General features: G+C 36.6%; 1 protein-coding gene across 5 annotated transcripts in view; it reads left to right on the forward strand.

Moving 5' to 3' along the window:
• MTDH (metadherin) overlaps positions 1-26,497 on the forward strand; it is a 56,282-nt gene that overhangs the window by 21,140 nt on the left and 8,645 nt on the right. Inside the window, exons 3-9 of one of the 5 annotated variants that reach the window (XM_023248711.2) lie at positions 4,524-4,608; positions 5,301-5,477; positions 6,875-6,940; positions 8,620-8,706; positions 11,403-11,492; positions 13,700-13,798; positions 20,186-20,310. In XM_023248711.2, coding sequence (XP_023104479.1) covers positions 4,524-4,608; positions 5,301-5,477; positions 6,875-6,940; positions 8,620-8,706; positions 11,403-11,492; positions 13,700-13,798; positions 20,186-20,310 — 729 coding nt within the window. Of the gene's footprint in view, positions 1-4,523; positions 4,609-5,300; positions 5,478-6,874; positions 6,941-8,619; positions 8,857-11,402; positions 11,493-13,699; positions 13,799-20,185; positions 20,311-26,497 lie in introns of all 5 variants that reach the window. The other 4 variants (XM_019822929.3, XM_023248713.2, XM_023248710.2 and 1 more) reach the window with 4 other exon arrangements.

Here is a 26,497-nt window from a genome sequence, read left to right on the forward strand (position 1 = left end):
GTGATAAGTGCAGTGAAAGAAAATCTAACTAATGAGGGTAAGGAGGAAGGTAAAGTACAGGTTGTGGGTACTTCCCTTCATCTACAATCCTACTCCTTCCTTGCATTCAGGGAAATGTATCAGACTAGTAGTGGGTAGAAAAATCTTGGCTGTAGTTTAAATTATACCACCACCACCACCACCCCGAAAAGCAGGAAAATCTGCTGGAACTCTCTCTACTTTTAAAAAGGTTTGTGACACTTTTTGTAATTAATCTCATCCTTACATCATGTCACCAAGTTACCAAGATTAAGAACTGTTGGTATAGATAGTTCAGAGAAATGTAAATAATATGTTCTTTGGACCATCCATCCTTTGCCATTTATGCCTTGTTCATCTATATGTTTGAGACAAGTGAGAAAAATAAATAGTGCTGAATGTGGAGCAGTATAAAATAGGGACTTACCATATTTGTTTAGGCAAAAGGTGGATGAAATTGATCCTAAAGCAGTAGTTTTCAGACTTTTCAAGAGGCAGTTGCTTAGTTTTCAAAATGATGAACTTCACTGACCGCTTTTAATTTTGTCAGGTATGTACATTTTTTAAATCACTGTCACCATTACAAAAAAGAAAAATTTTGACCCAATGGAAATAGAACAAAAGTCTCAGAAAACAGAATAGTTACTGCCATGAGTTAGGGGGAAATCTTACACACTAGCCACTTACCTGCAGACTAAAGTATCATAGCATCCATTGCTAACCTTTAGGTTAGATCCCAGGGTTGTGGGATGAAGCCCCACGTTGAGCTCCACACTGAGCCTGGAGCCTGCTTGAGACTCTCCCTCTCTCTGTGCCCCTCTCCCTCGCTCATGCTCTCTCTGTTTCTAAAATAAAATAAATTATTTGTCTGTTACTTGTGAAAATTCTCATATCTGCACAATTTAACAGCTTGGGAGCAGTTTCCTAACAGAAGCATAGCAGCCCAGATTTTGGAGCATGCTTATCAAATCCCAGCTCTGACACTTAATAATTAGGTGATCTTGGGGTTGGTTAGTTAATCATTCTGTGCCTTCTTTTCTCATCTGTAAAGTGGAAGTAATAACATCTGCCTCATAGAATTCTTTTGAAACCTGACTGGGTTAATTAGGAAGATCTATATAAGTGATAGTGATATAACCAGTTAAAACAAAAACAAACTTTTTTTAAGTCTTTTTAGTGGATCCATTTGTTAAAAATACCAAAGTAAAAAACCATCAGATTCGATTGCAGGAACCGCTGGTGTTGAGGAAGATTAACTTTTACTAGTTAGATTTCCACAAAAACCTTTGCATACTTAGAGGATAAGGTTGAAAAATTAGTGTCATGTTTTGACAAGCATGGCCTTCGTTTAAGTGAATCTCTATACTTTTGTCAAGTATGATAGTTATTAAAAGTATTAAAGTATCAAAATACATGAATTGAGAAGCTTATTCAAAAATAATGAAGCATGTTCGGTCATATTGCTGTCACTAAAAAATAGTTGTTTTACAAATGTATATACACTGTCAGGAGGGTGTGTATAAAATTTACAAAGAAACAATCTTGGGAGTGTATGTCTAGCACATCGTAGGGATTTAATAAATCTTGATTGCATGACAGCCATTAGGAGAGGTTAACTAGCTCCATGGTAGAGGCTGACAAAGAATAGGAGGGAAGAACGTGGTAACAAAGGAGCTGGCACTTTGTGTTTGCATTTTCCTTCAAAAGTGTTCACTGCCCACAAGTGGAGCTGCCCACAAGTAAGATGTTTACGTCAGTAGGACGGCTAAGGCAAATAGTAGCATGAATGCATATTTGTGTTAAAGCTTTTTATAAATACGTGATTAAGTCTTGTCTGGGTAAGCATTAGTCTTTGGTTAGTTACTTAACTAAAATCAAACAAGACCTAAGCCTAAATCAAGGTAGTCCGTCTTATTTTTCTGCAGATTTCATTTTAGTGACGAATCACAGTGTATTTCAGTGTGAATATAACTTCTCCCCTTTTTTCATACTTTCTCTCCTTTAAAGTCTTATGTATGCTTATGTATACTATTTTGTAGTTAGTCTGCTTTCACATCTTCTTTAGTCTTTAAAAGAACCTTATGTGGGGGTGCCTGGGTGGCTCTCGTTTGGGCGGCTGACTTTGGCTCAGGTCACGATCTTACTGCTCGTGGGTGGGTTTGAGCCCCGCATCGGGCTCTGTGCTGACATCTCAGAGCCTGGAGCCTGCTTCAGATTCTGTGTCTCCTTCTCTCTCTGCCCCTCACGTGCTCATGCTCTGTCTCTCTCTCCTTCAAAAATAAATAAATAAACATAAAAAAAAAAAAAGGAACCTCATATGAGGTTAGGAATCTTTGTCCCAAATGGCAGTTGGGGAAAGGGGTTTAGAGGCACTTAGCCCAAAATCGCATAAGTAATATATGATTAAATTTGTAAAGTTCAATGTAGAGTGACAGGATAGCAGAGTATTTGTGAGGGCAGGATCTAGAGTCAGAACTGAATTTTAGTTCTGGATTTACCACTTAATAACCCTCTTGTCTTAAGCTATTTATATAATCTCTTATGGCCTCAGTTTTCTTATCTGTAAAATGGAGGTACTTAACTTTAGTTAGTTCCTGTAGGTCTGTACGGTCCAATGTGGTAGCCACTTAATGGCTATTTAGCGTTCCTTCTCATATTATTAATAACTTTTTATACTCATTACCTTTTGAAATGTATTTGGGTTATGTTGAGTTAACGTATATTAAAATTAATGTGACCTCTTTCTTTCATCTTTTTGACATCTGTATGCTAGAAAGCTTTAAATTACAAACATGGCTTGTATTATATTCTATTGTACAGTGCTGCTCTAGACCAGGGATGGGCAAACTCTGGTCCCCCAGATCAGCCAGAGGCCTATTTTGGTAAATAAAATTGTGTGGAAACACAGTCACAGCCATTCAGTTACATACTGTATATGGCTACTTTCATGCTACAGCAGCAGGGTTGTAAGATCACTATGTATAGAACTATATGTGCCTTGGAAAGCCTAAAATATTTATTATTTGATACCTTATAGAAAAAGTTTGCTGACCTCTACTTCAGGCTATAACTGAAAAATGCTCAATGTGTTATCTTGAGTGGGTGTGAGAGACAGACAGTCGATAGAAAGTAGATTGGTCGTAGATGCTAGTGGGAAAAAGGTGGTGGGGACACCGACTGGTCATTGGTACCACGTTTCTTCTTCGGGATGATGAGAGTGTTCTGGAATTAGAAAATGGTGACAATTGTACGAACTTGAATCTACTAAAATCCACCGAACTGTACAGTTTAAAGAGGATAAATATTATGGTATGTAGGTGATACGTCAATTTTTGTGAAGTAGATATGAGCCTGGTTTGGTAGATGTTATAAAGCAGTACATGAAACATGATACATGTTAATGAGAACATGGAAAAAAACAAGTACAGATCAACTACAGGGAACATAAAAAGTTTGTTATGAATAGTTGCTTATATACTCCTGTTGTCAAAGAATTTTTAATCACTCTTAAGAGCTGTCATTTATTGCTTACTCAAACTATCATTTACTGCTTTACCCATAAAGAAAAAAAAAACTTAGTATCAAGATATGATCTTTTTTCTGGTGGTAAACTTAACTTGAAGATAATAAGATATACATAGCCAATCTCAGTTAAAAGAGTGAATATAGATTATAAGTAAAATCAATATTTGATGAATATTAGTACTTTCCTGGAAGCACTAATCTAAATATAGAAATCGTGGCTTTACCAAGTTTTAATGAGCAGCTTCTGAGAGGAGAAAATAATATTAACAGAATGGAATTGGAAGGCTGTTTCAAAATAACCCACATCTTGTATGTGTGTAGGTATTTTTTTTTTAATGAATTACTAAATACCTACCATATGCAAATCCTAGGTATTTTCGCATTCCTTTGAAACTGACAAAATATTAACTGCTTTGTCTGGTTGACTCTCTAATTTGTTATACAGCAGGGTATTCCAGCAATCTGCTTTATAAAATCCAAAAGCCACTAATCAGTGCATCATTTTCTTTCTCAACGCTAGCAATATTTTTTTAATTTTATTGCTCTGAAAGCACCATATTATACTGCCTTATTTGTGATGGAAGTTAGGATAGCGTGTTTTTAAGGGCACAGACTTTGAAGCCAGATAGACCTATTTCCTAATTTGACTCTACCACTTACTAACTTAATGTGACCCTAGATAGCCAATTTCATATTTAACATCTCTAAGTCTGCGTTTCCTCATCTCTAAAATGGGAATAATACCTTCCCTAGTGAGTTTTTTTAGGGAATAAAGAAGAAAATCAATGCAAAGTACTTAGCATGTAGTAACCACTCAATAAATTGTACCCTCCTATTATTATTGCCATTTAATGTTAAGTTCTTTTATCAGACATTACATTTTTTTGGTTGTCAGCATCATACATTTCATTATGTATTTTACTGACTCCTACCTTTTCAAAAACAATGAAATATTAAGTAACATTCTATTTTGCTTTCAGTCAAAGAAAAATAAGAAGAAATCAAAGTCAGATGCTAAAGCAGTGCAAAACAGTTCACGCCATGATGGAAAGGAAGTTGATGAAGGTACTTGAGCAAGTGAAAGGACTATAGAAACATTCTTAATCCTTTTTTACCAAGGTGGATTATATAAAAGCTGCATTTGTGTTGCTTAATCTTGTATCTAGCTTTTCTTTTTAGTAACTACAGATTTTAATGTACAGATTTGTGACATTGTTAGAAAACACGTTTTTGTTTTTTTTTTTATTTAAGTGCGTTTCCTGAAGGGAACCATCTTCAAATTGAGGGTCTAGCTCAATATGTTGAGCAATTGTTTTGTCTTTGTTTCTTAGAACTATGGTTTTAATTTTTTCCCTATTCTTAAATACACTATCCCTAAAAGGTTGTGTACAAAATTCTTGAGTAAGCCCTTTATTGTCATCACCAAATAAATCCATTTATTAGTACTTATTTATAATACTCTCCTATCCCTTCTGTCTGGCAGGATAAAAAATATATATAAGATAACATATATTTATCATTTTTTTATAAATCATAGAGGACAGAGTTGATAATAATTAGCAGAATAAATAATAATGGCAGTTAGCTGCCTGAAACAACATACTGAGATTAAATTCTTAGGATAAGTTAATATCATCAGTACACTTGGTTTTTAGTTTACTATCATGATATTTTGTGTGCCCCCCCCCCCAAAAAATACCTGCAACTTTTTTCTTCCCCTTTACTGAATAACACTTTTTTCTCTGGGGCTATGTCAGGAGCCTGGGAAACTAAAATTAGTCACAGAGAGAAACGACAGCAGCGTAAACGTGATAAGGTGCAGACTGATTCTGGTTCATTGGATTCAACTATCCCTGGGATAGAAAATACCATCACAGTTACCACCGAGCAACTTACAACCGCATCATTTCCTGTTGGTTCCAAGAAGAATAAAGGTATATTAGTGGAACATAAGAGTCATACATCAAATCCAGCTCCTTTTAATCAGATGTACAAAATATCATTACGTCAAAAATTTGACTATTTTGAACAGCTTACATCATTGTGCTGATATACCCTTCTTCGTGAGAGCATTGTGGACCATGTATCGGTTTACCTGATAACCAGCAGTGTTACTCATTACATACCGCCTAATGAATGGCTTTTTGAATTAAAATTGCCTTTCTGCCTTGAGTCACATGAGAAAATGATGTTGCCTTTTTCCTTGTGTGCAATGCTTTGCCCCAGCTCTCTTACATCTCCATTTTTATAGTGGACAAGACATTTAAGTGGAATTATTTGTCACCATTCTGCATGTTGGATGCTTGCATTCCAAGATGAAACTAGCATGTTCTGGATAGTGCAGGCTCTGTCTTGGACTTCTTATCACCCCAACTTTTTGAGAATGCTTTGGTGTTTGATAAAGCTGGACTGGAACTTCAGAGGTTGTGGAGCTAATGGTCTTCCCAAGTATTTCACATGCTCAGACTATCCAATATTGATGGCTTCTTAGTAGCTCTTTACATTGCCATCATTTTACCCTGGAAACATCAGTCTGCAGAGTGGTACTGTTCAACTTGGGCATTGACTTTTCTTCCTTCACCTTTTTATTAATTGCCTCCCTACCCCACATTGTCTCTAGACCACTTTCTCAGCCTTTTACTTTTTTGCTTGATGACCTGCTGGAATTTATCGCTTTGGTGTAGCAACAACGTCTATTTATGCATTTTCACTATCCCATATTAGTCATGCTTTATTAGCACTTCTGTTGGTGACCCCTTTTCACTGTCTTGGGCATGCTTTCCTTGCTGCACAATCCTGTGTCATGCTAGTTTTTTTAATACATTGTGATCATTCTGCTTTTTAGTGTCGGAGAAATAGTATCTTTGTTGTAACATGTATTCGCACCTCTTGCCATATTTCCTAAGTCCTGGTCCCAAATACTGGCATTGTTTTTAAGTTGGATGTGTTTGCTTCCAGGATTATTGAAAAGGCAGCTGGTATTGTTGAGAGGTGGCAAAGTTGAATCCAATTACAGAGCCCAGTTCTCCAGTTCTACTGAAAAGAATCTTGATAACCATTATTGAACAGCAGACTCTCCATATATTTGAGCAATTTTCCAGGTCCTATATTGCCATTTTAGTTGACTAAGAATATGGTAACTAAAGAACTCAGTTCCCTAAGGACATGTCATGTATGTTGTGGGTAAAACTGACTCTTTTCCAGTGTAAGAATTTAGTACTTGAAGCAATTTATTAAAAATAAGTGAAAATTAAATTGTGTGTTAACTCCTAATTTAATGTGCATAGTGGCCTGTTTAGTATTAAATAAATTTTATTTCTATTTCAACCAGGTGATTCTCATCTAAATGTTCAAGTTAGCAACTTTAAGTCTGGAAAAGGAGATTCTACACTTCAGGGTGAGAGAAATTACATGTAACTTAAATTGAAGGCCCATCAAAATAGAAACTTATATACATGTCTCTTTCCTCACATGAATGATACAGAAGGAAAAAAAAAAGGCTTAGAAATGATTTTTAATTACTAAAGTAATATAATCACAATCCAGACATTTTGGAAAATGGATAAAAAGAAAAATCATTCCCACTTCTAACAGGCTTTGGTATGTTCTAGTTGTTTCTCCCTCTCCCCCATATGTAAAAGCAATCTTTTAGTAATAGCTTATATGCAGTTTTTATTCTTGTTTGCATTGTGTAAGTCAATAGAGAAAAGAAGGATTTTGAGTGGGGGGGGGGAGGACTTGGTTTTAATACATGGGATAAAAGACTTTACCCCTGTTTATTAAGGAAAAAACCTTAATACCTATCATCGTTTAAACTGCTTCTTTAACAATATTAAATATTTTACAATAAATGGACTACAGTCTGAAGTTACCCAGTGCTCCACAATTAGAAAATATATTTTATGTACTCGTTTATGATAAAGATTGAATTAAGTAGAGTAGTATATCTTACCTAAAAACTAAAAGTGTTGTAGTATACTATAAATTCAGAAATGAAAAAGCACCTTATTTCAGGCTTGTTTTAACTCTGTCAGCTTCCTTCATTCCCATGATTCTCAATCCTGGCTACACGTTACAGTCTTTTAGGAAGCTTAGAAAAACACAACACAACACGTACGTGCGTACATATATACACACATACATACTGATTCCTGGGCTCCACCCATAGAGCTTCTGATTTGATTTGATTTTTTTTTCTTTTAAAAAAATTTTTTTTTTTAACGTTTACTATATTATTGAGAGAGAGAGACAGTGAGACAGAGCATGAGTGAGGGAGGGGCAGAGAGAGAGGGAGACACAGAACCCGAAGCAGCCTCCAGGCTCTGAGCTGTGACACAGAGCCTGACGCAGGGCTCGAACCCACAAACCAGGAGATCACGATCTGAGCCGAAGTCGGACGCCCAACCGACTGAGTCACCCAGGCGCCCCTGATTTTTTTTATTTTCTTAAGTAATCTCTATGCCAAACGTGGGGCTCAAACTTACAACCTCAAGATTAAGAGTCACATTTTTCACTGACCTGAGCCAACCAGGCACGCACCCCCCGAGATTCTGATTTTAATTAGTCTGAGTTGAGGCTCCATTGTCTACTTTTAAGAAAATTTTCAATTGATTTTAATGTGCAGCCAGGTTTTAGAATCACTGCCTTATACATTGTGTGTGTGTGTGTGTGTGTGTGTGTGTGTGTGTGTGTGTGTAAATATTTAAAGAAAGAACATAATAACTAAGGAGAAATCTTCATATTTTTAGTGGGTGAGTATACCGAGTATACCAGAATATGTGTTGTTTCCCTGTTTGCTCTTTTATACTTTCTTTGAGCAAGTCATTCTGCTGTTGAAAACATTATTAATATATAAAGTTCAAGCCTCCTCTTAGTTTTTAAACTAAAAGTCATCTGTGGTGGTCATGTCCCCTTTAAAAGTCTTCATTTTTATCTTTGAAGCTCAAGCTATTTAGAAGACAGTAGGGGAGAAAATGAGTGATAAATATAAACCAAGCAATCACAGAAATTTAATAATATCCCAGTTTTAATAAGGAGTCACATATCAGTTTTTAATCTTCTTTTCTTTTCTTTAAGTTTCTTCAGGAATGAACGAAAACCTCACTGTAAATGGAGGAGGCTGGAATGAGAAGTCTGTAAAACTCTCCTCACAGATCAGTGCAGGTGAGGAGAAGTGGAACTCTGTTTCACCTGCTTCTGCAGGCAAGAGGAAAAATGAGCCATCTGCTTGGGGTCAAGACACTGGAGATGCTAATGCAAATGGAAAAGACTGGGGAAGGAGTTGGAGTGACCGTTCAATATTTTCTGGCATTGGTAAGAAGTGTGAGAACATTTTAAGTTTATTTAAAATTGCTTATTTCTGGTACATTTTGAATTTTCCAGGCATGGAAAAAAAAATTCCATGAGTAGAAAAATTCGTAAAGCCATACAGAAATAATAGTAATAATTAACACATCTCATATCCTTTTTACATGGAGCAAAGTGGGAACTAAAAAGTAACTAATAGCAAATGTATTTTTTGCTCTCTCCCTCATGTTCTCATGTGCTTTCATCACATTTGATTGCCAGCGTAGCTAAGGACTGTAATTATATATGTTTAGTGAGAAGTGTGATGTGTGAGCAGACTTTTTGATTAATTTCAACAGTTCTGCTGTTGAGTGTAAATGAAAATGGTAAATAGAAGTAGTTTACAGTATTCATTTTTATGCTATTTTATAGTCTGCAAAATGCCTATTTATAATTTTTCCCCTTGATTTTAAAGATAAAGACCAGTAGTTGAGAAGCTTATTCTTGTTGAAAGTCATCAAATATAAAGCAGCGTAATTCCAATGTGTATATGTGTGTGTGTGTGTGTGCGTGTGTGTGTGTGTGTGTGTGTGTGTGTTATGGAAAAGAAATCCATGTTTTATATGGAAAACTGCAAAAAGAAAAGGAAAAACCCACTGTTAACCACACCGCACAATGGCAACCACTGTTTTTTTATATTTCTTTAATTTAATGGTCTTTTTTTTTTCCTGTGTACAATATTTTACGTAATCCAAATTGGATATTCATTTTTATGTCCCCACAAACACACTTAATATTGTAATATAAACATTTTCCTTTTTGTAAGCATTTTTATTTAAAGTCCCTATAATACATTATGTAAGCATAGCATATAAATCATTTTTCTATTCCCATATTATCAAGAGAATTTTTCCCCTTTTTTAACCATGTAAATGACATTGCATTGAATATATTTGTTTTTGGGTTATTTCTTCAGGATAGATTCTTGGGAGTGATGTTATTGGGTTAAAGGGAGTATATGTACAGTGCCCTATGACATATTATCAAAGTATTTTCTAAGAGGGTAGCTTTGGTTTATACTGTCAGCGTTGCTAAGAGTGCCATTTATTATGTGCTGACCAAGATTGGGTATTCTTATTTTTAAAAATATTTTCTAACTTGATAAACAAAAAATACATAAATTGTTCGGTTAACTTTTTAAGATCACTAATGAGGTTGCATATTTTTTACAACTTTCTTGATCATTTCTATTTCTTTTATGAATTGTCTGTGTTCTTTGCCCATTTGTCTAATGGCCTCTTATTGTTTTTTGTGTTTTTTTTTATCAAGTTGTAATTCCTTGTGCATTAAACATACACTCTTTTCTGTTGTGCTTGTTGCAGATACTTTTGTTAGTTTTATTTCTTATATTTGGGAGAGCAGTAGACACTAGAGTTTTTAGTGTTTAAGTAGGAAAAAAGACCTGTTTCTTCCTACATTATTTTTCCATCAGTTTCCATCAGTCTAGAAAGACTCCGGTTGACTAATGTCCCCAAGAAACAAACTTTAGATCGTTTACTGATAATTTTTCTCAAGCTCATTCTTCCTTTCTCCTGTACGATGTCCAGGAATTGTGTAGAAATATCAAAATTTGTTTGGAAGAAGTCATTCCCTAAATTCCCAGCCTCATTTCAACAATGAAGAAAGCATAAATGTCGATGCTGTAAAGCATCCTTTCATATTTGGCAAAAGATGGTAGTTTTATTGAGTAATGTTAAAAACCATGGCCTTACCAGATATTTGCAATTTACTTATAAAAGCTATGTAGCATTTTCATAATTAGGACATAAATTTGATGGTACTTAATGTTGCTACAGATAAAATTAAGCAGCAGATTAGAGTTCCCACCTAGATGGATTGGGACCTTTGTTGAAATTGAGAGGGAACTATATTAAATTGGGTTTGTAGTGAGTTACTAAGAAGAGACTGTTGTGACTGGCCTCAAGGAAGTGTATGTGCCTTAAAATACTCATTTATAGGTAAGAAATATCTTGAAAATGTTAAGGAAATAGTACAGTATAGTGGAATGAGTGTGGACTAGTTCAGACAGACCTATTTGGTGTGAATCCCATTCTCCCACATACTGATTTTTATGGAAATTAGGTTAGTTCTTTAACTTGTATGAACCTCATATTTAAGTAGTTGTGAGGATTGGCTATAATGAATGTCAAGTACCAAGTTCAGTGCCTGACCCAAAGTTAAATAATAAGGTAGCTGGCTAAAGTGGAGAAAGGCATACATAGGCTTTGGAAATCAGCTTAAGTTTCAGTTACGGCTCAGCTGTTTTCTGGCTATCAGCAAATCACTGAACTACTCTGAAATTTTGCCTAGCAGGGTTACCCTAAGGATTAGAAGTGGTTGATATGAAGTTTGGCGAATATAATAGACATTTAGTAAATGGTAGCTATTGCTATATTGTGGTCCTAATTACTAAGGTTATCTTTAAGATTGTTATCGTAGTTTAAATCTGTACATATCTTTCAACTTTTCTTTTGCAAATTGAAGGTTCCAAGTGACGTTCTTTATTTTAACAGCTGCTTGGTCTAGTGTGGATAGGGGAATGAATACCTCTGAACAGAATTCTGCTTCTTTTGCATCTCTCACACTTAACTCTGCTGTTTCTGGTATGTGAAAACAGTCTTTCATTTAGTTAACAAAAAAATTTCTGTTTAAATTCATTTTAGCTCTTGCTATTTGGAAAATAACCCAGAGTCAAGTGCTGCTATCAACATAAGTAATAGATATATAAAATAGCAGAGGCCTTAACAAAAGGGGAGAAAGAAAGACCTAAATTTTTTTCTGCAAGTGGTTCCTTTCTGTAGTGGAGATAGGAAGATGCTGTGACCTAACATAACTGAAAGTGCCTTGGCACACGGACAGGAACGCAAATAGAAGGCCTTCCTTCCCTTTAGGGTCACGATACTTTTCTGTTACTAGTGTATTTCTGCCATGCTTCTACTTGCAGTTTGCCTTTTATTTCTGTTTGCCCTTTTATCTATTTTATTCATCATGAATTTTATAGCTAAGCCTTTCAGGTTATGTAGAACCTCACATAAGAACTCTACTTAGAGTATCTGTTGATGTAGAAAATACAGTATTACTAATAAACTATTATCAATTCAGCAGTACTTAAGTGAATATGCCTGTTATTAATCATGTAGAAGTCATATGTACTTAACAAATACTACATAAATATGGGAGGTGTTTAGTTTGTAGCATTTGGTTCACGTCAGACTTCATGGACCCAGTGTACTAATTATGTAGCTCCACAGTGTCTGGAGTCACTAGAATAGCTGTTCATAGGTTTTTTTCCATAAAGGGCACAATAATATTTTAGGCTTTGTGGGCCATACTGTCTCTGTGGAACTACTTAATTCGACATTGTAGCAGGAAGGCAGCCGGAGAGGATGCATAAACAGATGACTGTCTGATTTTGAAATATTATTTTGATTTTTTTTCCCAGCCATTTGTAAATATAAAAACTGGTTTTGGCTCATGGGCCACACAAAAAAGTGAGTTTACCTTTGGCCCATGGGTCATAGTTTGCCAACCTCTGGTCTCATAGACTGCATTTCAGTTCCAGAAATACAAATTAATTGCCTCTTTCATTTGATGACTGGGTGCAATGCAGATGCTATTCTCTTCATATATTCAGAGAAAGCAGCATTGGCGGCTAAAAAAAAATAGCAATAGTGTTACTTTAGTGCTTACTTTAGTAAGCAGTTAATATGCTAATTATATATGGATTTATAGGGCTATTCTACTTGTCAAAATTTATATTAAAAAGTATGTAACTTTGACTATATATCAAGCCATTATATTAAGAGTTATGGGCTGGTAAGTTAGAGGAAGGCTGCTAAGATAATCTATAACCAAGTGAAATGTGTAAGTTAGGAAGGACTTTCACAAGAGGACATGATTGTATGTAAGTCTTTCACACTAACAGGTTTTCTTAAGCATTTCTGTCTGTCAGTGGCTCTGAGTCCTAAGGGAGTATCAGAGTCTCCCAAGCTTTCCAGTACATATGGAAATTCTGATTGAGAAAGTCTGGGGTATAGATATCCCTGATAGATAACGAATTTATGGCTATAGAACAAGGGCTTTTCACCTGGCATCCATGAGTTTCTGAGCCCCCAAAATTATATGCAAAATTTTGTGTTATGTTCCGGGCAGTAGTCCATCAGAGCTTTCATCAGATTGTAAGGACTCTGTGACCCCATTTTCTCCTTCCTCCCAAAAAAATGAAAACAGAAGAAATTCAGACGAAGGTAGATGCTTCTCTTTAAACACACCTGAACTTACCATGGTCTCTCGACCATCAGCACAACTCTCCTGCCTCTGACTTCTCTCTGCCTCACCTCTCTAGGTAATCATCTAGGTCTTTAACTTTTCCTTAGGCATAAGGTTCTAACAAACCCAGACATTTTCTAGTTCTCTCCTTCGGGGCTCTCAGGATATAGGTGTGTACCCTTGAAACATTCAGGATTTCTTTTGTGCTTTATTATTTTTCATTGAGAACAAAAATAAAAGAACTTTTTTTGGATTTTTTTGAAATTTGTAGATACTCAGTTTGAAATACGTATTATAAAGACAAAAACTAGGGACAAAATGTAGTTCTAATCCATGAATTAGATCAAGTGATTATCATGCTTAATCTGAAATTACCCTCAATTCTACTTTTACTTATCTTAACTCTTTCTAATGTCTGAATTTTTCCTTTTAGGGGAAGTAAAAAATAATTTAGTCTCCGTATGCAAAGTATAGAACTATTGTTATGAAACATCACTAGAAAATTCCATTTTTAATTTTATTGCATTCGTTTTCATTTAAGGGTCTACTGCTGAGCCAGTTTCTCATTCTACCACTTCTGATTATCAGTGGGATGCTAGCCGTAATCAACCCTATATCGATGATGAATGGTCTGGGTTAAGTATGTCCTTTTAAAAATTATGCTTTTGCTTTTGTTTTTGTTTTTTAGAATTTTCTTCCTAGCACCCTAAATTCATGCTTTTAGGTTTTAATTTTAATCCTAATTTTCACCCCTTAGGTCATAGTAATATAATACCAAATGTGTACTACTTATAAGCTAATTACTCAATAACTGTAGAATTTAAATTCACTTTCTGTAATTGAGGCAGTATTTAAACATGACTTTCTTATAGTTGCTTTATAGTTTTTCTGTTTTTTTCTATTTTTTGTTTTAAATGAATGTTCTGTTTCTTAGTTTTAGCATAATAGAGTGAATATAATATGCAGGAATTGCTTTTAGTTTGTGAGGTATGCAAGTTTTGTATTAGAAAACTGTTTTCTTAGCCTGATTCCCAGTGGAAGGTTAAAGGCAAGAGTTCTAAAAAAAAAAAAAAGAGGAAGGGAAAAAAATACAGTTTTTACGTATACCACCTTCATTTTTAAAAAATCCGAGATTTTTTTCCCCCCAGCACCTCAAACCTCAGAATATACTCCTTTCTCAAAAATTTTACAGCACATCCTTTTCTACTGTTTATTTAGCACTTTTATGTTACTTTGTGGACTTTTCCACCATGTGGCCAGTGTGAGAAAAAAAAATTTTTTTTGAGATTATGGTTTCTTTGAGTTGAACGAATGAAATGAAACAAACCCACTAGAAATGGGAACTCTCAATTACTCTTCCATCCTCAGTACTTAGTGCAGTGCTTTACATGCGGGTGTTCAGTAGTAGTGATGATAAGAAATGCAAACCCTTGACTATGTGCCAGGCCCTCACGTAAGTTTTGTATGTTTTGTTGAATGCTTATAACAGTTCTACCAAGTAGGTGTTTTTTTCCCCCACACTTTCCAGATGAAGAAACTGAGGCAAAGAAAAGTTATCTAACCTAGGTCACACAGTTAAGTGCAGGAGGTGGTAGTCTGGCTCCAGAGTTCAAGCTCTTACCCACCATATGGTACAGCCTTAGGGATGGTTGTAATCTCTAAGGTAAAATTTGCAACACAGTGGGACGCTTGGGTGGCTCTGTCGGTTAAGCATACAACTTCAGCTCAGGTCATGATCTCCCGGTTCAGAGCCCCATGTCAGGCTCTGTGCTGACAGCTCCAGAGCCCGGAGCCTGCTTCCGATTCTGTTTCTCTCTGCCTCTCTCCCACTCACACTATGTCTCTCTTTCAAGAATAAATAAATATTTTTAAAAATTTTTTATTTTAATTAAAAAACTTGCAACACAATACAAAAATTAGCCCATAGATTACTTAGTCTTTGTAGATGAGCTGAAGCACAGTTCTTACAGATCAAGGGAAGTGAGTTTGGAAAGGTAGGTTAGGCAGTGAAAAGTCTTGAGCTCCTGGCTAAAGACTAGGGATGTGGGGTTGGCATACTAGTTTAGAAGGTATTTCCTAGTTCTGGTCCTCACTTTAAAATGTAATACCTCCTGTGGCTCAGACTTACCTTGGAATCTAGATTAATTGAACTGTAAAATGGAACAAATAATCTTGCATACTATTTCTGTAGATTGTTGTGAGGTTTTAATGTGGTAATAAATGCACGTGAAAGCTTTTTGTAAATTATGGAGAAGAATGCTCAGCTAGGTACAGAATAGAAGTGAAGAGTGTTTATAGGAATGATTGTAGGAGAATAGTAGTGAAGAATCTGGGCAGCTCTGGGCTGAAGCTGAGGAAAACTGAGCCTTCCGGGTTCTGGGCTTCCCTACTTGGACAGAATGACTCCACTTTTATCTGTTTTAGAATTCTTGTAACGTGAAAAACACCATAGACTGCTAAAATAAAAGACTGAAGAAAAAGTGTGTATCCACGGAACTCTGTTGAAAGTAAAGAGTATCAAACACCGTCCATCTTTCCACACTGTCTCATTTGTTAGGCTGTTGGCAGTCTTTTTTTTTTTTTTTTTTTAATTTCTTTTTTTTTTTCCTAATGTTTATTTATTTTTGAGACAGAGACAGAGCATGAACAGGGGAGGGTCAGAGAGAGAGGGAGAATCTGAAACAGGCTCCAGGCTCTGAGCTGTCAGCACAGAGCCTGACGCGGGGCTCGAACTCACAGACCGCGAAATCATGACCTGAGCCGAAGTCGGGCCCTGAACCGACTGAGCCACCCAGGCGCCCCATCAGTCTTTTAAGTCCCGAGTTATTCTTTAACCAACCTCATTTTCTCTGAATTTTATTTTTTGTTATCTTTAATGTGGCTGATTTTGGTATTCAGGGAACTGAACTATTCCTTCTAAATTTATAAAATGCATGATTTAATATTTGAGATTACTAATCCACAAAGTATGTATATATGTGTGTATGTGTGTATGTATACACACACACACTAGCTCTCCATTTAACAATGTGATGTGATTAATACGTTGACCTTCTTGTTTGAGGCATTGACCTCATCTGACAAAAAGGCAACACTTGAGTATAAAGTTAAGATGCTATAGTACAGAAGATAACATTTTTTTAAAGACTGATAATCTTGTAATTGATCGTAAAGGAACAGCCATCATCATAACCCCTGTAAAAAGTCAGATTATGAATTCACATCAGAGTATGAATGAATTTGCTGCAGCATATAAAGGGGTTAAGAGCATGAGCTTCAAGGACAGACTTCCTGGGTTTGCTCTTACGCAGGTGCATAGTCATTCTGTGCTTCAGTTTCCTCATCTGTAAAAAGAGTAGCTCTTCTCCCACAGTTGAGAGAATTAAATGATAAAGTACATATATAGCATTTAGATCACTGCCTGAATATTCAGTAAATAGTAAGTGCTATGGTGCTGCTGATACTCTTCTTGGGGCAAAATTAGTCTATGCAGTGGGGCTAGTTAGTATTGTCTGAACACCAGAAAACGTCTTTCTAACATAGTTGTTTTATTAAAGTCAGTACTAAAGTAAGTTCTGGTCAGAAACAGCTGACAGCTGTTTTTTTACTGAGGTAAAATAGAGATTAGTTATGAGATACTTAAACTTAAAACATTTTTCACACAGATAGATAAATTCTTTACCATTTTGAAAGGACACTAATATGGCCCTTTGAAAAGATACTGGCAAACTGTGGGAGACTTTTGAGAAATGAGAAGTTACTCTATTATAAATGGAAAAAACTATACAATGAATGAAACCATACTACATCGTTTCCTTAAGGGAAAGAAATTTTATTAGCATATTAGGGCTCATGACTCTTAAGAATTATGTGTTGAGAGAGCGCCTGGGTGGCTCAGTCAGTTGAGCGTCCAGCGTCAGCTCAGGTCATGATCTCACAGCTTGTGAGTTCGAGCCCCGTGTCGTGCTCTGTGCTGATAGCTCAGAGCCTGGAGCATGCTTAAGATTCTGTGTCTCCCACTCTCTCTCTCTGCCCCTCCCCTGCTCATGCTCTCTCTCTCTCAAATATAAATAAACATTAAAAAATAAAAAAGAATTATGTGTTGAGAAGTCTTCTGGTGACAGCTTTTGTGTTTAGGTTATCTGTTTTAAATTTTTTTTTTCAACTTTTTTTTTTTTAATTTTTATTTTTGGGACAGAGAGAGACAGAGCATGAGCGGGGGAGGGGCAGAGAGAGGGAGACACAGAGTCGGAAACAGGCTCCAGGCTCCGAGCCATCAGCCCAGAGCCTGACTCGGGGCTCGAACTCACGGACCGCGAGATCGTGACCTGGCTGAAGTCGGACGCTTAACCGACTGCGCCACCCAGGCGCCCCTAGGTTATCTGTTGTTTTATATAGTAGTTTTATTTATTCCAGTTAATACTAAAAAAAAAAAAAAAAACCTAACCTAAAATCAGTAAACTTGGAACAATCAACAGAAAGCTTTATAAAGCCAGTAGAGATTTGTGCTGCTGTTAATGTTCTTTAAGAAGTTAAATCATAGGCTACATTCATTCCCAGACTTTCTGGTTATATAAGCCTTTAAAAAAATAATGTTACTAAATACTTTACGAGATTTTTACCCCTTATCTCCTCCCACCATTTATTAAGAAAATAGTTTGTTTATATGTTACTATGTTGCCCACTCACGTGTCTAGACTTTTTTTCTTTTAAAAGAAAATAAAGTTTCCTTTCTGACAAGAGGCCTTAGAGACTAGCTTATGAAGAGAAATTTTCCAGATCTGCATTTCTTATTTGTGAGATTTAAGCAAAATCTGTGACATTCAAATCTCTTAACGGTGTTGCTAATGAATGCTTAATGTAAGATGAGCAATTGGTTCGACATCTATATTTATAAAAATGATTTCCACATTAAGACATACCAGTGTATCTTATTGAGAGATTTATCAGGATTGTAAGAAATACATTTTTAGTTGTCTATGCCTGATAGCTTAGAAACTGACTTTCTATTGTTATGTCATCAGTGATACATAAACACTACACCTACCATTTATTGAGCATTTACTGCATTGCTGTGTACTACTTTAAATGTATCTACTATAATCTTCTCAGCACTCCTATGAAGTTAGTATATAGCCCATTAAGATTATGAAATCTGACCCAAATCACATAGTTGTTAAGTGGTAGGGGCAGACCAATATTCAGATGTGAATCTGTTTGACTCTAAGGTCCATGCTCTTAACCCCTATGTTACTACTATGTAATACTGCCTCCGGATACCTGCTCCTGGTAGTAAGTTTAAGAAGGATCTTCCTTTATTGTAATATACTTCATACTTGTAATCAATTGTTCTGTGTTTTTCTTCCGCTAGACTATAAATTCTTATGTTTTCAGTCTCCATCCTCTACTGTTTGAGCCCTCTTCTCCCTCTCCACACCCCCATGATAGAATCTTTCTCTCTGTACTTACTTGTCTCTTGTACTTACCTATCATCACCTCTAAATAGATAAGACCAGGAACTCCATGTGGGGAGGAAGTATATTGTTCTCATTTTTCTATCTCTAGTACCTGCCCAGCTCAAGTTCTAGTACATAGTAAGTGCTTAATAAGGTGAAATTCCTGTAATTCCAGTGACAAGATATATCTGTTGTTAATCTATTATTTTCTTTAATCTCTTCTTCATATAAATTTGGTATCCTGTTTTACAGTTTTGTCTTTTTTTTTTTTTTACTTTGAGCATTTTCCCAGATTATTATATTCTTCTAAAACATTGGTTTTAAAGCCTTCATGTGGTATCATAATACCTCCCCTTTAAACAAAAATAATGGAGTTCACATGAAAAAAATAAGAATAGCAGAGAAAATAAGAATGCAGGCAGATTTGTCATTCTAGTTACTAACAGGTATTACAGAATTATATATGGCACCATTCCAGGAATATATCAGTGAAATAGGGTAGAAATTCTAGAAACAGACTGAAGTGTATGTGAAAAAAACTTACTAGTTAATAAAAGTAGCATTTGACATTAATGGGAAAAGATTGGATTTTTCATTGGAGCAATTATAGAATGACTAGTTAACCATTTAGAAATAAAGCTTAATATCTATCATCTTAAACCACTGGGAATGAAACCTGGCTATAAGTAGTCATTGCAGAAGTAGATGTGGAAGCATTTATGAAATCCAGGGAGAGGGGCAAGAATTGATTTTGAGAGCTACTTAACCAGGAAGAAGCCAAAGATTGTTTTTCCCTTTTTAGAATAAGCAAGGAAGTAAAATTCTCTGGAGTGAAAGAAAGGAATCTAGGAGTCTAGAATAAAAATTTATTCTTAAGAATAGACGATAGAAACCCTGAAAGTGACTTGGCCTATTTTGAAATAATAAAAGTAGCATTGAATAATCTGGAAAATGTAAGAAGGTACAAGTTATTAAGTATTAAAGGAGGAAGAGGTTGTAGCCATTAAAAGTCATAAAGTAATTATTTTTTTAAAAAAAGAGGAAAGAAGACATTAAATATTCTGTCATGACTTGGTGAATTTCAAGAGGAATGTAGTCTTGAAAAGCTGCTAAAGGGCAGGAGACATGATGTAAAAGGACAGGTGGGAGTATAATTTTGGCACTGCTGTTAAAGATCGGTTACTTCCGTACCCTAGAAAATAAATCAATTACAAAACTGTAATGACCAAGTCCCAAACCAAGTTAGACCTAAACAGTGAAAAGAGAGCAAAATTAGGTGATAGGTAACAAAGGAATTAGGGGGAGTGGAATTAAACGGGTAATTCTTAAGTTTTCTGGGATTTTTTAGAAATTCCATTTAATTAGCCATATGATGTGCCTAGCAGAAGTTTGACAAAGGTTTTTACCATCATGTTACTGGGTTCTCTTCTAGCTCTTAAAATATGCTTGGGAGAAAGAAGGAAGAACAATAGTTTATAGTTACAACTTAGTTCAACATAAGGAACTTTAGTTTTTGCATTTTAGTTTTTGGCAGAAATGATAGATACCTAATTCGCACTGTTAAATTTTAGATGGTCTGTCTTCTGCTGATCCCAGCTCTGATTGGAATGCTCCAGCAGAAGAGTGGGGAAATTGGGTAGATGAAGAAAGAGCTTCACTTCTAAAGTCCCAGGAACCAATTCCTGATGATCAAAAAGTGAGTAAAGGCATTGGCGGGTATGTCTATTTCTCTGTGCACCCAACTATGTTAGAATTACTGGAGGGTACATTCTGTATCATAAACACATCCAGTGGTAGAATTGCTTCTGAGCCATTCTGATCATACTTGCTTTAATCATTGTGCCTGCATGCCTTCTCTATATCACTGTTTTTTCTTTCCACAAATTATTGAGGATTCTCATATGTGGAAAGCACTATTAGGCACTGATAAGAAAACACAGTTCTTTTATCAGAATTACTATAATAGTTGATATATTATAACAGCAACTAAGTGTGTTTAGAGAAGAACAGAACGGTTGCTAATGAAAGAGTAAGGAAGGCTCATGACGAGAACACCACGAAAAAGGTGTCAAGGCGGGAAGATAGGTGAACAGTTTAGTGGAGAGGTAAACATTACACGTGTGTGGAATCCATTAATGACAGGATCTTTCCCTTGTAGGCCATATTCCTTAAAGAAAGGAACCATGAAGTTTTTATTTTTGTAGCTCTAGCAACATGCTTGGCACTCAGTAAATAAATGAATGATACATACCTTGCCACATTTTTATGAAATTCTATAAGTGATTAGAACCTACTGACAGCTTTTAAACTAGGGATAACCTAACCATCACTAGGGTTAGGAAAGTTAGGCTGGATACAGGAGAAAGAGAAGAAGCTTGGGAAGCTATTTTGTACTATTTTGGGGTAAGTGTTAAAGAGGCAATTACATGAATTGGGTAGGAGAGAATTAACTAAACTGAGAGCTTTGAAAAATAAATGGAAGTAATTTACAAGTCCTAAAGCTACTGATCAAACTTTGCAACTGGTTGGTTGTAGGAATAAGGTTGGAAAGTCCAGAGGCTCTGAAGGTAATAGGGTCATTCAGCAAATTACTAATTGAACATCTGCCACGAGTCAGGTATTGTGCTAGTGGAGGAACAAGATAAAACACAGTTACTGCCTTCAAAGAGCCTACAGTCTAGTTAGGGAGGAGAGGAAGAAGACAGGCATATCAGCGGGTGAACGTAATGTTACAGTTTGTGCCAGGTATTACAGAAGCACTTGGAAGTTTTAGCAAGAGCATCCTAGAGGTGAAAGCAGAATGTGAAACAAAGAGTGGTCAGAAATTAAACTGGAGAAGAGAGGCATGGACCAGATGCTAAAAGTTCTTGAACGTCATTTAAAAACCTGGATTTTATGCTATAAATAATGGAGGGATTTTAAGATGGAAGGATTCTACTGGCAGCCCGTGTAGAAAAAAAGGAGTAGAGGCATATGTGAATAAAGGTAGGAAGGCCAGGTTAGAGGTTGGTTAGTTAGTCCGGGACAGTAATGGTAAGAATGGTACACAGAGGGTTCCCATTGGCTCAGTCATTGGAGCTTGCGGCTCTTGATCTCGGGGTTGTAGGTTCAGACCCCATGTTGGGTGTAGAGATTACTTAAAAAAATAAAATCTTTAAAAAAAGAATGGCATACAGAATACAGGGCAGACTTAAAATAATAAATTGAAATAGGGGTGCCTGGGTGGTTCAGTCAGTGAAAGCATCTAACTCTTGATCTCAGCTCAAGTCATGATCTCAGGGTTGTGAGTTCAAGCCCTACATTGGGCTCCACGCTGAGCATGGAGCCTACTTAATAAAGAAATAGACTGATTGATTGAAATAAAATCCACAGGACATGTGATTAGAATTGAATGGAGAAAGAGTCATTGAAAGACTTCCAGGATTTTAGGTTGGGGTAACTGGGAAGGAAGGTGGAAGTAGTGTTCCCAACAGAGAAGATACGGGAGCAAAAGCTAGTTGACTGGGGGAAAAGATGGTTGGTTCCATTTGGACTATGTTAAATACGAAGTGTTTTGTAGAAATGCCTAAGAGAAGTTGGTTTTATACCAGGTTAAAGTTTAGGGAGAAGGTCTGTGTTTGGAAGTTATAAGCATATGGTTGTTAAACATTTTGAGGGCGCATGAAATATCTAGGAAAAGTCTGTAGACCTGAAAAGCGCAGTGGGATGAATAGGAATCTGGGAAAGGGAAACTCCTCCAACTTTTAAGAAGAAACAAAAGCGCATGAAAGAGACTGAGAGAAGAGAGCTCTGGGTCACAAGAGGCTGAAGCATTTGCTGTCTGGTAATTAAGAGCAGTTTCATTAGAGGAGCGCGCCTGGGTGGCCTCAGTTGGTTGAGCATCCAACTTCAGCTCAGGTCACGATCACAGAGTTCGTGGGTTCAAGCCCCGCACCAGTCTCTATGCTGACAGCTCAGAGCCTGGAGCCTGCTTCAGATTCTGTCTCTCTCTCCCCCTCCCCAGCTCACACTCTGTGTGTGTCTCTCTCTGTCAAAAATAAACATTAAAAATAAAAGACCAGTTTCATTAGAAATCTTAGAATAGTAACCATATTGCAGTAAGTTGAGTAAATGAGGGTTAGAAAACAGTATGCTTTTTTAATGTGTTTTTTTAAAAAGTAAGTAAGGATAGGAATAGAGGAGAGGTAGTGGATGACAGTGAAACTCTAGTACCAGGAAGGGTTTTGTTGGCGGTTGTTTGTGCTTTCATGATAAGAGAGATTTTAGTGCAGGGGCTGGTAAACTTTTTATTAAAGGTTCATACAGCAGTGTAAAAGCAACCACAGACAATTTGGAAATGAACTTTATTTACCAAAACTGGCATTGGGCTAGATTTGTGGTTTGTCAGCCCTTGCTTTACTGTAGATGCAAAGAGAAAGGGTCTAGAACAAAGTAAAAGTTACACATAAATAAGAGATTTGGCTAATAGAGTAAGATCCTGGCAGTAGAGGTGGGGGAACCTTAGGCATGAGTGGATTGTGGGTTGGCCTTTGATAGGATGGTAGAACCTCTTAGAGACCAGAGAAAGGAAGAGGTAGTAATGGGATTTATTACTAAGTGTGTAAATAAATGTAAAGGGCAACAGTTAACAGGTAATATGAAAGTTGAGGGGGTTAGAGGGAGAAAGGGATGAATGGGCAGAGCACAGAAGGTTTTTAGGGCAGTAAAACTACTCTGTATGACACTGTAATGGTGAATTCATGTCATAATACATTGTTTCCAAACCAGTAGAATGTGTAACACCAAGAGTGAACCCGAGGGTAACCTGTAGGGGCTTTGAGTAATGATAAGGCAGTGTAGGCTCCTCTATTGTAACAGATGTACCACTCTGGAGGCGGGGGGGAGGGGGAGTATTGATAGTGGGGGGCTGTGCATGTGAGGTGGGGGAGTATATGGAAATCTCTATCTTCAGTTTTGCTGTGAACCTAAAATTGCTGTAAAAAATAAAGTCTATTAGGGAAAAAAGCTTCCTGGTAATAGTACCTTAACACATAGTAACCATTCTGATATTTGTTGAATGTTTAGTGAATGTACAATCAAAAATATATTTCTCGGGGGGCGCCTGGGTGGCTCAGTCGGTTGAGCGTCCGACTTCAGCTCAGGTCACGATCTCACGGTCCCTGAGTTCGAGCCCCACGTCAGGCTCCGGGTTGATGGCTCAGAGCCTGGAGCCTGCTTCCGATTCTGTGTCTCCCTCTCTCTCTGCCCCTCCCCCGTTCATGCTCTGTCTCTCTCTGTCTCAAAAATAAATAAATGTTAAAAAAAAAAAAAAAAAATATATATATATATATATATATATATATATATATATATATATATATATATATTTATTTATTTCTCGGGGCGCCTGGGTGGCTCAGTCGATAAGTGTCTGACTTCAGCTCAGGTCATGATCTCACGGTTCGTGAGTTCGAGCCCTGCATTGGGCTCTGTGCTGACAGCTCAGAGCCTGGAGCCTGCTTCAGATTCTGTGTTTCCCTCTCTCTGCTCCTCCCCCACTCACACTCTGTCTCACTCTCAAAAATAAACAAACATTAAAAAGAAAATTTAAAAATATATATATATATATATTTCTCTAACTGAAACTTCCTTGTGCCTTATCATCAGAATTACAGAGTAGAACCACTGAATGGAATGAAGACTATCATATATCATAGCAGTTCTTTTTTTGAGTGTATTCAGAGATCATCTTTCATATTTCTTAGTAAAAATGGGACACCATCTACATGCCCATCAGTTGAGGAATGGAGAACTAAAATGTGATAGGTCTGTACAGTTGCGTATTAGATGTTAAAAATCAGTGAAATAAGGTACATTAATGTCAACATGAATAAAATCTCAAAAAACATGCTGAATGATGGACAGGTTTACAGAAAGATACAATATGATACCGTTTGTGTAAATTTTGTGTGTGTGTAAACACACCTGAATTTATAAAAAACTTGATGGAATGGACATGAAAGAAGTTCATGGTAAATGGTTTACCCCTAGGGGAGGTAGTGTGGGAATGGGATCAGGAAGGGGGGTGTAAAGGAATTTTAAGTTTATCAGTAATGTCTTTTACTTTCAATTAGTCTAAAATAAATTTGTCAAAAGTTCTTTCATAGGAGTTAAAAATGGTATGGAGTTGGTTTCAGCCTTTCCCCCATAAACAAAAATAGTGTTTAGGCATGAGGAACTATATTTCCTTTATGGTTGGATTTTAATTGGCTAAGAAGCAGACTGCCCAGAGTCCTTGGGACCTGAATATCCTTCAGAGGATGCATTTTTTTGCACATGGTGTTTTAATCACTGTGAGCTTGTGGTGAAAACTTCTGTGGAGGTTTCTCCGCAGCTGGCAACCAACTTGGACTGAAAATCTCTTAGCTAAGTTTGTATAGGGTTTTGTTTTTCCATTTGCTAGTAATTTCTGTGAACTATTTGGTGGTTCATGAGACCTCCATAATCATCCTAATGACTGTGCTGCTGAGCAGACAAATAGTAGTCACCCCATCATCTCGTCCTGTAAGGGTAGGCTAGGAATCTTGGCTTTCATCTGTGCAGAAGACACAAAAAGCACTTTTTCATAGAAAAGTCAACTTCATGGTATGTTTGAAAGGATCTTATGGATACCAATTTAACAGTTCTAATTCACTATTTTAATCATGCAGAATGTTGTTTTCAGTGACATTCCAGCTCAGATTCAATTTTTTTAAATGTTCATTTTTGAGCGAGAACACTAGTGGGGGAAGGGCAGAGAGAGAAGATGGCAGAGAATCCAAAGTAGGCTTCACGCTATCAGTGCAAAGCCCAACATAGGGCTCGAACTCACAAATCTGGAGATCATGACCTGAGCCAAAGTCTGACACGTAACTGACTGAGCCACCCAGGCACCACTCAAAATCGATTTTTTAAATTAAATCTTTAATTTTGAGGTAACTGTAGAGTGACAAGCACTTGTGAGAAATGATACAGAGAAATCCTCTGTACTCTTTACCCAGTGTCCCCCAGTGATAACATCTTGGAAAACTATAATACAGTATCACAACTAGGATATTGGCATTAATGCAATTAAGATACAGAACATTTCCATTCTGTAAGGATCCCTCATGTTTCCCTTTTTTTATAGCCACCCTTTCTTCCTTCCTGTCACCACCCCCCTTGTAACCCCTGGCAACCAGTAATCTGTTTCCATCTCTATAATTTTGTCATTTCAAGAATGTTCTAGGAATAGAATAATATAGCATGCAGCCTTTTTGTACTGTTGGGGTTTTTTTCACCGAGCATAATTCTCTAGAGACTCATCCAGATTGTTACGTATCATTACTTGGTTCTTTTACTTCTTAGTAGTCATAGTCTGGATATGCCCCAGGTTGTTTAACTGTTTTCCTATTGAAGGACATTAGGATTGTTCTTCGCTTGGCACTGTTGTGAATAAAGCTGCTATTATGCATTCGTGTACAGGCTTTTGTGTGAACATAAGTGTTCCTTTTTCTAGGATAAATGTCCAGGAGTATAATCCTGGGTTGTATGGTAGTTGCATATTTAATATATTAAGAGATTGCCGAACTATTTTCCAGAGTGGCTGTATCACTTTATGTTCCCGCCTACAATGAATGCGTGATCATATTTCTCTCCATCCTTGCCAGCGGTTGCTGCCATCACTGTTTTTTATTTTAGCTATTCTGATAGGAATGTAGTGAACTCATTTTGGCTTTAATTTGCATTTCCCTAATAGCTGATGATGTTGAACATCTTTCCATGTGCTTCTTTGCCATCTGTATGTCCTCTTTCATGAAATGTCTGTTCATATTTTTTGCACATTTTCTAATTGGAGTATTTACTATTGAATTTTCTTTATATAG

Source organism: Felis catus, chromosome F2 (genome assembly GCF_018350175.1).
Source record: "Felis catus isolate Fca126 chromosome F2, F.catus_Fca126_mat1.0, whole genome shotgun sequence".
NCBI classification, from domain to species: Eukaryota; Metazoa; Chordata; class Mammalia; order Carnivora; family Felidae; genus Felis; species Felis catus.